The 16295-nt window shown below is 44.0% G+C and overlaps 1 protein-coding gene across 1 annotated transcript in view; it reads right to left on the minus strand.

Moving 5' to 3' along the window:
• aplp1 (amyloid beta (A4) precursor-like protein 1) overlaps positions 1-15539 on the minus strand; it is a 33460-nt gene extending 17921 nt beyond the window's left edge. The window contains 1 exon segment of the mRNA XM_034610248.1: positions 15277-15539. Within this exon segment, the coding sequence (XP_034466139.1) occupies positions 15277-15342 (66 nt within the window). The 5' untranslated portion in view covers positions 15343-15539.
• Between the last annotated feature and the right edge of the window lie 756 nt (positions 15540-16295).

The following is a 16295-nucleotide window of genomic DNA, read 5'->3' on the forward strand; positions in this document are numbered from 1 at the left end:
GCTGCTGCAGAAATAATAATAGTTTCACAGATCTCCCTCTAGTATTGAGAATTATGCTTCGTGTGGAGCATCGGAAATAAGAGTCAACAATTGAGGTGATCGTGCGGCAGGGAATACCACTGTCATTCAGGGCTGGGTTTGGGCCAGCCAGTGCATTTCATGTTCCTCCAGCATCTTCCACCCTCCTCTAATTAAATTTTCAGCACCTGTTCCGCCCTTATGTTGCAGGATGACTTCGAATCCTCTGTAATGATGCATCTCCAGGCCCTGGCAGGCAAGCCAGAGAGGCAGGGGCGGAAGGGAGGAGCCACCCATCATTTGTCACCTTTTTACAAGTCGCTGCCAGACTGCACATTGGAGCAGAATGACATAAATGCATCAGAGGCCTTGAGTGGATGCAGAGTCCTTTAATAATGCCGTGGCCGGGAGCGCCATGTCATGTGCCATATACAGCCACATTCATAAAGGATGCTACATATTTCGATGGTATGTGCATGCCAGATAAACCAAAGTAAAATATTAGAAAATAGACTAGCTTGGTACGTCATATCCCCGAGGAGCTTATCTCTGCTTAGCAACAGGGATCTGGGGTATCCATAGTAACAAAATGTAGTGACAATATGACTAAAAAGCCACACATTACCAATTCAAAAACAACTTATTATTCCTGTTTGTTTTCTCCGAGTTTTCTTCGCTCTCTATTTTATGACGATTTGACATAATATAAATGTCATAAAATAGGACCTAGCTACTACAGGTGGAGAGTCATGATAGCAGGGAAGAGCAGGGAGGCAGGAACCAGGCGGGATCAGAATTATTCACAGAGTTTACAACGTCAAACAAAAATGTCCCAATAGGTTATGTTGGCAGTACAATTAAAACAACATCGCGTATCTGCAGTGAGCTGTGGAAATTTACTGGAATTGTTCCTCGTTAGAATAACAGTGGCAACCCGGCCAGTTACCATTACTCATGTAGATAACACACCCACGACGAATAGGCCTCATAGATCCATAACCCAAACATGCATGAAATACACACACACACACACACACACACACCACACACCAGGCCGTCCTGCGCACGTCCTTTGTGCTTCTCCGCAGCACAGATGGCTGAATAGTGGGTGTCTTCCTGCTCTCTGGGCCCCTCCTACACCCTCCTTCTCTCCCTCCACCTCCTCTCAAGGCCGATGCACCTCGGCCGCCCCATCCTTGAAATCCCTCTCTCCTCTCCCTCCCCAACAGCTTTCACACAACGCCTGACACTCTGCTGCTCGGCCTGCCTCCCCCCAGGCCAGTGCTAAATGGCCAAATAGATTTAGGAGCATTCATCACTGTAATCACGTTGCTTAATTATTCATAGGCTCCATCAGGCCTCTTCCTGGTGTGGCGTGTACTTATTAGAGAGTAGCAACATTAGTCTGCCAGACTCTCACGGTGCAGAGGGGACAAAGGAGGATAAAGCAGGTTAGCTATGTACACTGACACTCATTATTATACATCTCTAACTAATGGCTAATTGAAGCCATTAATTTTCTATTCAGGAGGAGGCTGATGGGCAGAGTGGAAAATATTGCACCGTGTTTTATGTATCGTTCTTTTGCTTCTTACAGTTGATCACAAAGTAAAGTTACCTACTGAATACTCGACTGAATCTATCTCATCTCAATTCTTTGTAACCAAACATTTTGACTTTCGGTTGCTGGGATGTACAAAGATCATGGCCTCCTCTAAGTCAGCCTTCATCAGTCCAGATTACAGCGCTCCAGCCCCCAGCTGGGCACACTGGAAGCAGATGGCCCCATAATCACCAGGGTTCATCTCGTCCTCAAACAGCAGCCAAAACCAGCTCCAAATATTTGATTTCATTTCAAGTATAGCTTAAAATAGAGGACATGTCAGATGGCGTCACTGCAAGAGACTCCATAGATCTGGGGATTGGCAGTGCTAACCATTTCACCATTATTGTTATTTTGGAGTGTGTTTACTCAGGGTTGCACTGGGGTCTGTTTATATATAAAATATAAAAATCAGGGCTTTTGTTTATATCATCCTAACCAGCACTCGACAGGCTGCTGCATGGGAACAGGACTTCATCTATAAAGGTCACCGTCTCCTCATGGATTCACATGATACAGTCTTCCCTGATGTATTATAGCACTATGGGATTAGACTGTGAAGCACGGGAGCAGAGACTTGCCCATCTGGAGCTCATATGAATCATAAGTATCATGGTTCACACACATATCCTGCTTCTCTATTGCTCTTTATTTAATACACTCATACCTCACACACCTGAACTCCACTTCCACTGTGCAGGCAATACAGTAACGTTTCCTGTGGGGGTTCTTTTTTTTTTAAACATCCTGCCTTTCAGCAGCATCCGTGGTAAAACCTGTCCAATACAATCAGACGAGCAAAACAGGAAACTCCCCCAAACTGATTTCATGTGTGGTTTTCCCAGTTCCATGGAAAGGTGTACTGAGAATTTTTCAAGAATGAGACAAGTGATTGTGATACTTGTGTTGCAATTGAGTAAGGCTGAACTTATACGCATGTCTGCCTGTTTTTGTTCCACCCACACTTCAACAACTGCCTCTTCTGAGTCATGCACCATAATGGCGCCACACAGTGCGTTTTTCATCTCTCTCCAGAAAAGAGAAAAAACACAAAAGCGTAGTTGGGCAATTTCACAAGCCTCTGTGTGCAACCGCCTCCTGCAGATATGTGGGAGACAGACGACTGCGTAACAGCGTTTCATGAATCCAATGAGAAAAACAAAGAGTCCAAAAAAAACGTTAAAGGCCAGGCAAGAGTCGGTCTCTCCTCAACACAGCCAAATGAAACGATTTCACCTTCTGGTACAATCGTTGATGAATTTCTGCTGTTACGTAACACCGCTGAACCTCCTTCACAGTTAAGCAACACGGCCTGGGAATGCCAGCATTTTAATGCCAGACACTGTGAGCCTGTAGATGTGATTTCAAGCTGAAGAGCCGTGCTACCTCAGGGGGATTGAAGGAATCAACGGCTTAGCGGAGATTTGAGCACTGCAGGTCCATCTGAAACATCCTAATGTCAACACAATTGCCACTGAATCAGGGATTTTACGCAGGCAGATTGAGATTGACACAATGCAAACAAGCTCTCCAAATCTGTATTTATATGGTAAACACACTCAAAAGGCTTGAGTCACAGCCGCGACTCAGAGGTTCACATTTCTATTACCGAGTGCTTTATGTGCATTGACACCAATGAAATGCATGAATCAATTATTTTCTAAAAGGTTACTGTTGCCTTTTCTCCCACATAATTCAAAAACGCTTTTGCTCTGATATGCATAACAGAATACTTGGATGGTAAATACATCAAATTATCTGAGATCACAACAAGAACCGGAAAGAATCTGAGCTGGATTTATGAGATTCATTCATTCGTTTAAACCCTGAAACCAAATCCTGAATTTTGCAGGTCAATAGAGATCAAGAAACAACATGATTTTCAATTTCAGGCCTCGGACATTAATATAGATGATAACTCTATTTACCCTTTGAGTGAGTGGGTATCAGACAAGTGTGTATTCTGTGCACAGGGAGAGACGGCTGAAGGCCTTAATGCAGCGACATAATGCCATTGAGCATGTTTTAAGTAGATTAAGCGAATCTCAAAGCTTTAATGAGGTCATGTTTAGGTTAAAAGACTCTAATAACTGATCCACTTAAAGACAGACTGTCTTTCTATGGTCGCTCTGACAAACAGCAGATTACCGGCATCTTCTTGCCTTCTTCTCATCTCACACTCTGGGCCTCCGCTGCCTCTCGAGTCCCTCACTCTGTCTTTGATGCTGTTGTGTTTGTTTCTTTCTGGGGTTTCTTCTTTGGATCCGTTTGTCGTCTCTCTCTCACACTTCTGATTATTCTTTTCCTGTCACTTCATGCACTTTTGAGTTGAGCACATAGCTGGTACATGATACTTCTTCTGTATCTGTCCCCGCTACATTCATTTGGAGGGTTTTTCTAAAGCGAACAGACGCTTGGATTCAAGAATATTATTAGAAACACATAAAATGGTTTTAACAATTAAAAATATGTTTAATTCATATTCTTTTTAGTAATTTATGGAGTAATTTATTTATTTTAGTCTTTAGGGAAATGGATGCATATCATACATATATCCAACACTTTTGACACAACAATCTGGCGATCTCCGGTTCTGTCTCTGCTGCATCAGTATTTAATTTAATTTATACTATTGTAATTAATTGCTTCTTTCAAATTGCAGCAAGTCTGATAATCTAAATAAATAAATTGGTGCAGAGCTGAATTTACTGTTTGTATACATTATAGTAGCAGAGCAATAAAACAAGTAGAGACTCTCAGCAGAGGCTGGTGACAAAGCAGGGGGGAGATGCAGAGCTGAAAAAATTCATATATCTCTTTCCTTCTGTCTCTTATTTATGCACATATACAATTCTGATCACACCGCCATGCCCCTGGGAGCCTGTCTAGCAGATGCATCTTATGGAAATGAAGCTTTGAGGTTATCGTTGAGGCGCAGTGTGTTAATATTATTATTATATGTAATTGTGGAGGTGGACGTGTAGGCAGAAAGCTAAAAGCAATAACATCCTTTTGTTTGTGACAGAGACTCCAGATCCATACCAGACACTATACACTATATACCGCATTATATATAAAAGTAAATATATAACATTTCAACTCTATGCCACAGCAGGTTGGTGCAAGGCTTTTATTCAGAGGCATGTGGTGTCACCACAGTGGGAACAAACTGGTCTTTAACTCCTGGTGAGAGTTCACAGAGGACACCATCACTCATAAAAGAGTCCAGTGCTCTAACCCATCAGTTTATCGAGGGGATAACCTCTTCGTAGGTCTCTCAGTGAGAGTGTTGCCCCGCACAGCGTATTTGGCCGACTACTTGCGGTAATGAGGTGCTCTGTTAATGAACGGCGGGATAAAGCGCTAATGCTGGCTCCACTGGGACCAGCTCACCACTGACTCAAAAGCAAAGAAAAAAAAAAAAGGAGGCTCTGCTGAAGGCGGAGTAGATGAGACAGTGTGCGGCACAGCAGGTGTTGCTCTCCCACATTTGACGTACATCAGCGTCCTCTCACTCGTCCTCCTCATCTGCCTCTGTTGTTCCCATCAAACCCGTAAACACACACACTTTTTTTTTTTAGCCCTCTCCTCTTCGTTCTCCCTCTCAGCATCACTTGGCCACTAAGGGTGGTTGCCATGGTAACACCACCCACAGGAGCCGGCTACCTTCCCTGTTACCGTAGCAACTGGTTCCCTACAGAATTTTAAGCAAGTCTCTCTCTTTCTTTCTCACATGAAAGAGTCCCCATGTGTTTCGTTCGACTTTCTACCCTCGGCAGGTCGCTGATCGCTGGCTTAATGGTTGGTTAGCTTTCCTTATCACTGCCTGTTGGTTGTTTGCACGCCACTTAAATTTCGTATGCAGCACTGGGCCCTGCTGAGTCGGGCCAATCGTGTCTGGTGTTCGTTCTGAAGACAGGAAACTACTCTCTCTTCAGAGAGATCAAAAACATAAATGTTTCGGCTGTAGTATCATACAAATATTTCTACTATGCTAATAATTTCTAATTGCGTATATAAAGATAAACAGTGACAACAAGAATGCCCTGGTGTTATCTGAGCTTCAGGAGTACATGTCTAACTCCAAGACAGGGATGTAATTAGTCACATTATCAAAATCTAAAAATAAATACAATATCATTATAATTTGACAAAAATATTAAGATTTGCCATTTTCCTATATATTTCATGAAACGGTGAATTGAATATTTTTGATAAGACTCTTTGTCAGAAGAATTATTCCGTATTGAATTAGAAAGAAAATGTTTCTTATTCACACTTAAATAGAATATAAAAGGATAGAATGACTCTTGCTGACTCTCAGTGTGATGAATCATTAGCTCACTTAATAAATCCTCACATGATTCCTCTGCTCCAGGGTCACGCTTCATGGTTTATACACAAATGATTATCTTGCCATTTTACTTGACTCGGTTTCAACAACTATTTTTTCCTCTTTGCTTCAACTATGCCAACATCAAATATTACAAAAGTCGGGATATGTACAAATTATAATCCATTGACCGAGCTGGACGTGAAAAATCACTTGAGCAGTTGGAAGCTGTAACTGCTTCCATCTTGAGTTTTTCACTCATGCTAAACCTAAAGGCACAGTAATAAATCGTTTTTGAATATTTGAACTTCTTCTTATCATTTTTCTAAAAGCCCAAGTGTCTGTATTCACTTCATTCAACACAAGACCTAGAGACTGGAGAGCACAGTGTGATAAAGCGTCTGATAAAAACAGAATAATGCTAAGTGGGATCATGTCAGGCCGACATGTCCTGTCTTGCTCTCGCTCTCTCAGTGTTATTTTATATCGGGCCACTCTCGTGAGATAATGCTTGATGTGCAGAATCACTCAGTAGATTAAATATTAGTGTTATCTCATTTCCTTAGGCCACAGAGTCTCCACAGACAGTCCAAATTAAGGAAAATGGTTTAATCGTTGAGACAAAAAAAACAAAAACTCTAACCACCATCCGGAAACCTCCATTTGTGCTTTGTTCTCTTCAAAGCCGCAGCTCCAGACTCATGTGAAGTATCCAATCTGGTGAGCTGAGCTGTTAACTGGCACAGCTTGGCCTTGGCGAGCACAATGACCCTGAGCTGAGAGGAGAATGAAACGTTGTTTGTCTGTCCCCATCGCCGGCTGAATGTTATTGTTGATGATTAACAGAAGCCACGGCAGCACCTGAGTCTCTTTGTCGTCTGTAGCTCAGTGCACCACCACACAGGCTCTTTATACAGTAGTGATAGGCCGACCAATCCCGGCCAATAGCGGACAATTGATGATGAGCATTGGCTGATTTACAAAAAATGACACGTTTGCAGACATTTAAAGCTTAAGAGTTGGTAATCCTGGAAAAGCTAATGAGAGCAGGCTACACTTTGAAAAACTGCAACTGAAACATCCCCCCCTCCCATCAGCCCTCTCGCCTAAGCTATGCCCCCTAAACTATATGAACGCACACTGCCTGACAGCTAGAAGCCGTCGTTTCGTGACTCGGTTGCTAACGTCTGGCTCTCGTCTCTGCTTCAGCGATGATTTCGACAGATAAGATAAAAGGTGTTTCAGAAACAAATTACCAACCCTACCTTTAGGTTAAAAATCTCTTTACAGACATGTTTTATTACCTGTGGACAGATACAGACCATCGGACGCCCTGCGCTCTAAATATCAGCATCGACCATTGCAAACCCATATCGTTGGACCACTACTTTATAGTAAGCATGCCATCTGTGTCCTCTGTATAAAATGCAGGCAGAGTCAGCTGCAGGCATCTTTCTGGAGAATCTGTGCTGGGGTTGCTGAATACTGAACATCGAGTCAAATGCTGTGGGAACATTTTGTCTCATGGGACAGAGTGTTTGAGACTCCCCCGCTGGAAACCTTCCCTCTTTTGCAATAAATTCCATCCTGAAACGCATTAACGCTGGCAAATAAACATCTGCAGGGAAAGATTTGGTTACGAAACTCATTGATGCCTAAAGCTGCTGATGTCAAAAAGAGGCATGCACTGAATATCACCTCAGCACCAAACACGAAACAAAACTCCCCCGTATCACTAATCAGGCCAGCAAAAATAATTGGTTCGACCCCCTATCCCCTATCTGAACTGTGCACCCGGTCAGGGATCAGGAAAGCCACCCTCATCAAAGAGGGCCCACCCCCCCCCCCCCCCCCCCCCCTCCACCAGTCCTTACAGTTACTGCCATCAGCCAGACGTTACCAGGTCCCACTAGGCCAGAAAAACATGAGAAATCCTTCATTCCCTCTAGAATTACCAACCTCAAAAAATTTTAAATAGACACTGCACTTTAACCTGTTTTTCTCAGTTGCTGTTTTTAACAGTCTATGTTTATGTGGCTATTTTGGAATTTGGTTGAGACGTGTGCCATGTGTTTTAAATGTAAATTGTGTGTTTTGTTGAGCCTTGTTAAAGGAGACTTTTTGTCACTTGGGACAAACAATAGAGTTTATCTATATATCTAAAGTCTGTTAGTCTGTCGATCCATCCATGGAAAAGTCATAGGGAGCCAGTAAGCATGTTAATGGCTTTTCTAACACTAGACAGATGCAAAAGTGAAAGAGTACAATTATCTCAGGATGAAAAAGAGGAGCCGTACATGTAGACGATGCCGACTAAGATGTCAACCTGGGGCAGAGGCCGACGTGCTCTAAACAAATGTACGCAGCAAAATGTACATCATGTCCTGCCTCCTGTATACCCTACCAAGGCGCCTCCACCCCTCGTCTGGATGATTGGGAAATATTCCTGTTGTTGTGAACGACTCTGACACGAACAATCTCCTGCTGTGTTCTTCATATGTGAAAGGGGAAATTCCAGAAAATGGCTGGAAGGTTAGAAATAGAAGGAAACTTGACGACAAGTATTGAATCTGGCTGCATTGTATAATTGGAAGAGTGATGGTAGAAAACATGATGGTCAAACATTGTGAGTGCATTAGTTCGGTGTAGTGATAACAGAGAGCTACACAGAGGCGGAGTCAGATCTCCTAAAATGACAGGAATGAAGAAAAAGGCAAAGTACAGGAAAAAAATCAAATGAAGGGTGAGTTTATATGATGAATTATTCAAGCACAATCAAAGTGTACACAGGGAAAGTGAAAGGATGTCACTGGCCACTGGAGATGCTGAGACAGACCGAGGAGCAGCGTCTGGAAGACAGGGTGGAGGAGGAGGGGAGGAGGAGGAGGAGGAGGAGGGAGGGAGTGAGGGAGGGAGGGAGTGCCTTTGGGCTGTGGCAGGAGAACAGAGGAGGCTGGGGCAGAGACAGAGATGAATGGGGGGGGGGATCTGAAAGGACAGGCGTGGGGATTTTCTTTTGTGCTCTCCAGAGTGATGCTTGGGCGTGGACCTGGAGGCCAGAGGAGGGGTGGGGCTAAAAAAAACAAACAGGTATGAAGACAGAGGGGCTGGCGCGTTGACAGGGTGCGTGACAAGTGCCAAAGCCCCGTCAACAAGCGAGAGTCCAGACCTTTCCATCGCTTCAATAATTGATGCGGTCTCTGCGGCGCCATCTTTGTGAAGCAGCAAGTGTGCGGTGAACGTGCCTCAGAGTTCTCCTTCGAGTGGGACTGTGAGACCTAATGCCGTGTTCCACTACACCTCCGAGCTCGGCCCTCGGAATGACGTCACACCCGAATAACCCGAGTTGACAGCGGTCCAGTTGCACGGGGACGATGTTTACGTTAGGCAGCTAGCCATTGTTCGCAAAAAGTAGCATGTCCACAGATTGTAATTGGGCAGCTCTATGTGTCCAACAACTTTAATGACAGAAGTTCTAATAAACAGTCAAAACTACTTTCACTACTGTTGATACGTTCCTTCAACCTTCTGTGTCGAAATTCTGACTTGAGGGGGAGTTCCAGTTGCAACTTCCACTCGCGGGTGAGTAATTCCGAGGTTTAATGGTATGCGGCATAATTGTGACAGATTTCTATCCATCAATGCCGCTGTGCCTTTGTTAAATTTAGATTAATGTTATACAAGTTCATTTTTTATCCTTTTGCAGGAAATGTGTTTTGCAGCCAGTGGAAAAGAGGAACTTCCTGCCAAATAGTGCATCCATTTCCCTCTATAACAGCTTCTAATGTTCTACAGTAGAATATTAATAACTGGCCTGATGAGTCTCTGTGCACCCAACGACCCCGCAGTCTCTCAATCCAAGCAGCCAAGGCCGTTAAGGAAATTAGATTTCGCAGACCTCCTGCTTTTCGTACAACTCAGCGTTCCACTCTGGCCACAGGGTTTTTCTTTCCTCTGTCCTGCCCCCACCACCACCACCACCACCACCAGCACCACCCCATCTCATTTCCAGACCACCTGTGAATACATGGATCTCTCTGCTCCACCAGCCAGACCAGAGCAGCAGAAAAAGGGCCGGACCCCTCCATTATCATGCACTCCACCCTGCAAACCCACACAACATTCTGCATGCACTACATCACTTACACTCTCTCTCCTCCTTCGCCCTCATCCGTTTTTCAAATCCTCCACTGTGCCTGGGAAACCTCTCTTTCTCTCCACCAGCCCTCAATCTCTTTCACTGCACTCTCTCTCTCTCTCTCTTTCCTCCTGGACACGCAGCACCAGTGTTATCGCCACACTGCAGATGTTTTTCCTCAGAAGCACATCTCATCGGCAGGACTAAACATCTGGCATTAAAAACTTTCCCCTGTAGAAATCCAACCCATTAGGCTTAGTGCGGCAGTTTGTGTGTCGACTGAAGACCTCGTGCTCCGGTGATATCTCTGTCCTGCACGACTCCAGAGAGGAGCCAGGGCTGGACGTGATCAAGATGGCCGTGCTAGCCACTCAATCCCTGGAGGTCAGTTTGTTCTCAAACTGGGAGGGAGGCATAGAGCCAGTGCAGCGGGGGTGCATGAATGACCAGGGGGAAACATGGAGTGAAACTAAGCTGAATAAATATGATTTATGTGGTGAGAATAAACAAATGTCAAACCTTTTTTTTTCATGGCGAGAAAAAGGTTGGGAACCATGCACTGTTCCAAGTGACACTAGACAAAGGTTTGACAAGTGCAAACAAACACAGACGACACTTGCACATCACTAAATCCCACAGTCCCATCTGGGCTTTAGCTTCGAAAGGAACAGGTGCCAGCATATATGTTTGATCTGCACACACTCGAGACCTGGAATTACCACATGAATCTACATGTATGTTATATCTGACATTCACTTAGTGGATGATGAAAGGTAAAGCAATCTTTGCACAACTGGGAGCAGCTTTATTCTAAATTCGTTTTAAAGACCTAGACGCAGCCGTGCAGTCTGGGAGGCTGAAGAAAATTAACTAATCAAATGTAGTGCATCAGTTTTATGCATGACAGACTATAGAGATGACAGAAAGTGATGAGCCTCGCAAGCAAATATCATTAAACTCTGTATTGGGAATAACTCTGTTACCAACAGAGACCCAACGTTCAAAACATTGCAACAAGGCCAGAGGATGTGATTGAATCATCTCAATCAAGTGTTTGGCAGAGCTTTCCCCAAATCTACCGGGAGGACATGATGCTAATGTGCAATTAATGTCATTTTATTTTCTGCAGAAAAGCTGGATGAACTCTGCGTCTGGAGATAACACCAACACTCCTCATTTCCACCCAGGATCTCTAAACGACGAGCAGCCACGGTGAAAAATAAACCCCCTCCACGAGGCTCTGTTTGGATGTTGACGATTGCAACAGCGGCCCAAAGGGTATATTACTGTCATTTATTAGTTAGTCACCTCCACGGCTCAATTGCTAAAGCGCATTTACAGCACTCCTTTCCTTTAGTAGAGTGTAGCTCTCATTTCACAGTGACTCTGCAGGATTTAATCCAGTCCCTCTGTATGTGTGTGTGTGTGTGTGTGTGTGTGTGTGTGTGTGTGTTTGTGTGTGTGTGTGTGTGTTTGTGTGTGTGTGTGTGCTATGGTTCAAAAACTTGGAAAGGAAGCCAGATGCAGAGAACAGGGATGAAAAACATGTGATACAATAAAATGGTATGTTTTATGCCCACTGGCACACAGATATAGTGGAGAACAGCAAGCACACGGGAATCCATTAGTGGAACCTGATTATCTCTTGGCTCTAAAATTAATTAAGTGAGTGTAGGGCAGTGTGTGTGTGTGTGTGTGTGTGTGTGTGTGTGTGTGTGTGTGTGTGTGTGTGTGTGTGTGTGAGAGAGAGAGAGAGGCGGGGGGGGGGATCTGGTTGTCCGTATCTTTTCTCTTCTTCTTTTAAAAAAACAAACAAATCCTTGTTTGTGACTGCACTGAAAGGCAGATGGGGGTGGGAGGTGCATGAATCTGTACGGCTGTATTTCTAGCAAGCTTGAAACTGCACTTGGTGCTGGTGGTGGTGGTGCTGGTGGTGGTGATGGTGGTAGTGGGGAGAGTTTGACTATACAGCGACTTCATGACTTTTAATGTAATTGTCAGCCACAGTTAAATCTGCTTCCTATCCTCACACTCCTCCCTCCTCTGTTCTCTCCTTATTTCCTCCCTTTGTGCTTCATGTTTTCTCAGACCTCGGGTGTTTCCTGGAGCCGGTAGATACAGTGCAGAGACGCAGTAGGTTTGTTTTCTGCTGTTGTTCTGCAGCCTCTCTATAGACCGTAGTGCTCTGGTTTGCACTGTCCACTGACCATTTATCATGATGAATACAGAGCTGGTTGACTAAAGCTGAGCACATTACCTGTAGTCCCCCTTTTTTAATCAAATAAAGCCACACACAAGTGCAATCACTGTATGATTGCTTTCTTCAATCACATTTTCCTGCAGGAGGTTTTTCGCTGTAGCAAAAACTGACTCACTGCACTCTGGCTTTACGTTTTGCTGACGTGCGAGGAATCAAAACATCAATGTGTTCTTTGACGACAGATACTGCAGAATAATATGAATTAAAATTCAACAGACAGAATCATTTCTACAGTAGCAGCTGCTTCTTCAGTATCTCTGACTGTTAAACCCATTGCAAACAGTGGTGCTAAAAAGGACTGCAAAGTTACAATATTACATTTATCTATTTTTGTTATTAATACGTTTTGCATCAATGTGGTGAGGACATCTGAATTCATTAGATTATTTCATTTCCTGAATTAGTCAAAACTAGGCCTTTGTTGTCTGGTCATTTTCTCCATTGATTTCCTCCGAAAAGTAATTTCAGGGCTGTGGATATAATCCTTTACAATGGTTTGTGTCATTTGCACATCATGGTTGTAGCTCATCACAGTATATATTGTGATATATGACAAAGTGTGAATGGAAAACCTTATCGGAAATGTAATACATCCGAAAACCTTATATAAATCTAATAAAGCAGTTCCAGCAACAACCGGCAAACTACAGCCAAATATGTTTGGGGGATAGCTAACACTAGATAAATGTTATGGCAAAATCTCTCAACCTATATATACTTTTATACTTATATATGTGAAATCTCTCAGTATATTGTTAAATCACCCATACCCACCTCTATATTATTAGATGAGTAAAAAGGGGGAAAACTAATGCAACCCACATAAATGCCACGGAAACACTAAAGAATAAATTTAATTAAAGTTAATTCCTTCTGCTCCCATTTAATGCCAGGCTACACTGTGGTTATCTGTCAGCGGATGACCTTTTGTGTCAGGACGAGAACCGTACAGTGAGTCAATTACTGTAGCCAAATGCTTTGAGTGCAGCTAAAGGTAAGTGCTATTAAAGCTGGGATACCTGGGATGCCAGCGGTGGACTTGACGTATGTGGCAGCCTGGCAACAATCTGTCTGTCACAGCAAAAAACGACACAAGATGATACTGAGTTTGTATTTCAGCTAAAAAAAAAAAATCACCGTGGCTTCTCTAATCCGGAGCACTGTCTGAAAATTTAATTTACAAGTGTGATTACGCTCTGAGAAAATGAACTCACTGTGCCGACAATATTAAGTATTACGCAATAAAAAAGAGATCAAAAATAAATTTGCCCAATTCCCACATTTCAATTGAATGGAAGTTGAGCAAATTAAAGGGAAGCTGACAGTTTCATTAGGACTAATACCACAGTGTAATCCAGCCATGCAGCCAACCCTCTCACGGTGTAATCTTCAGTGTAAACCTTCATGGGCAGGTCTCCTTGTAGGAAGCTAAAGCCTGTTTCTCAGCATAGCAGTAATCCCACTAAGGCTCTTAGAGAAGTGAAATAATTTCAGAATGAAAGGAGAGGCTTTATGACGGGTACACACTCACTGTGGAAGATGGCTAATAAATAAACATCTCACAAATCCTCTTATGGGAACTTTTTGGGGGGGCGTCTGAGAAACCAGCAGCGGAGATGCTGGCACGCTTCATCTCAGACATCAGGAGCAGCTTTGTTCCCTCTTCGTTCTTCCAGGTGGAAAAGTGCGTTTGACCTGAACCACAGCTCCAGCAGGGACATCATGACTCATCCTCCCTCCTCCTCCTCCCCTTCTCCACATTCACACACACCTCCAACACCTTCCCCGCTGCTACGCACAAGTGCACACATGCTCCAACCTGAATTTGTGGCACAGTTGGGTTGCAGTGAGAGGTGGCAGGGTGACTGAGGAGAAACTGAGAAATAGAGGTTGAGTGTATCGAGCTTTGGGCCTGGACGCTGTACAGGTCGTGATGAGGGACCTACAGCGGGGGGGGGGGGGGGAAGCAGGAGCAGCTGGTGGCCCACTGATCTGTCCCCGTACCAGGGGCTTTCACAATCTCCTCTCAAGCTATTGATGGAGACAGATGCCAACAGGATGACCCCATATCTCTCATTAGTGCGCCCTGTGTCACACTCTGCACAATCTATGTCCAATGATACATCAAAGTCATCCCCTGCTGGCGGGTGCACATACATTCTCCAGGCGACACATATAGAATAATATGAAAGATCACACAGCAGCCGTGCACCAGAGTCTCAATGCAAGACTGAATTGGGCTCCTCTTTCTCTTTGCACGTTTCAAACCCTTCAGTGTTCTTCCACGAAAACCAAATGTGACACAGAACATTGAATATGCATGACTCCATCCTGCTCGAGATCTGCATCACTCCACTAAAAGGACGGATTTGCAGAGCTGCAGGCTTCCTCCTCCTCGCAGGGCCAGATGGGATGAAGCGAGACAGGATCGGATCTCCATCCCTCCACGGAGCAAAAAAAAGGGTCTTTTAACGCCGTGCGTCACGTCAGATGCACAGGCCCAGGGCTGGAGCCAAACGTCAAACCACACATTTACGCAGCCCCTTTTATCTTTTAAATCCCATGACTATGAGTTGCCATTCACATGTGATAATGCACAATTTAGCATTTTCAAAACCCCTTCTACCCCCCACTGCGTGTTAGTGGAGGCTGTGAGTCCACGCTCTTGTTGACACAGGACGGTGCTGGAGGATGCATTTGCAAAATTAAACCTGCCCTGGATGGGGGTGCGTGTCAGCAATGTGGAGATGGGAGAGCAGCTGTATGCGTGGCATGTCGACATGATTACAAATATGTATCAGTGTGCGTGGGTGCAGGATTTTTTTTACCCAAAAGTCACATTGACATGCAGAGAAAGATGCAGAAAGGGAAAAAAAAAAGAAATGCGCCATCGTTACATATGATTCAGCTGGTTTCGCTCTTACCTCGACGCTCTCCCACACGCAATAGGACAATACAGCCATCAGCATGGGTAATGCGGTATGTCCCATTTTCTCTCCTTCTTTTGTCTCTTTTTATGACGAACTTGCTCTTATGGAACAACTGACTCCAACATACGCGGCCGGGTTACATCGGCTGCAGTGGTGGACGGTGCGCTCCGCGGCCTCTTCCCTGCCTTTATCTCCTGCGTCCTGCTCCCTCTCGCCAGCTGGGATTGTGTGTGGATGAAGCTTGACAGAACCAAGCCCTGTTTCTGCGGGTATTCATCACACACTCTTTTTTTTTTTTCATGGCCTTCCTGGTGCTGTCTTGGTATGGAGCGACATCTGGTGGTGTAGGTGGAGTGGTGGCGGCTCACCAGCTGATTCTGTGCGTCAAAGGAGGAGAATCCCAAACAACGAGTCCACGTTGTTGTTGTTACTGATGATGAGTCAGTGTCGGTGTGTGATTTTTTTTTTGGGGGGGGTGGGTTTTCTCCTGCATGGTTGTGTCATCAAGAATCACACTTTCATGACTCATGCAGCTCATGGACACGTGTTTCTCCTGACGTCTAATGCAAAAGTCCAAGAAATGCAGTCTGTATTAACTGCACACGTAGAATCCTCCAGACACTGCAATCAATACAACATCACAATGAATCGTTAAATAGACACAAATCAATCAACCAGTGCCTGGATCAAACACTGCAGGCCTCATATATTGAGAAAGCATCAAGAAGCATTTAGAAACACTAGTTTTCTATCACAATGTAAAATCCATAATGTTACTATAAGCCGGACGATATTACCGACCATCATACCGAGATTAAAAGAACAATTATAACAGCCAAGATCTATAGCTATCACAATAAATGTCATATTGTTATTCAAAGACTGATGATTTATCCTTAGTGAAGGTTGTAGACTTAAACTCTTTATGAGCAGAAAATTAAAAACACTTAATAAACAGCAAAATCTTTTTTAAATCTGAGGTAAATAAGCATTATGTAGATATCGATATATTG

Source organism: Hippoglossus hippoglossus, chromosome 16, assembly GCF_009819705.1.
Source record: "Hippoglossus hippoglossus isolate fHipHip1 chromosome 16, fHipHip1.pri, whole genome shotgun sequence".
NCBI lineage: Eukaryota > Metazoa > Chordata > Actinopteri > Pleuronectiformes > Pleuronectidae > Hippoglossus > Hippoglossus hippoglossus.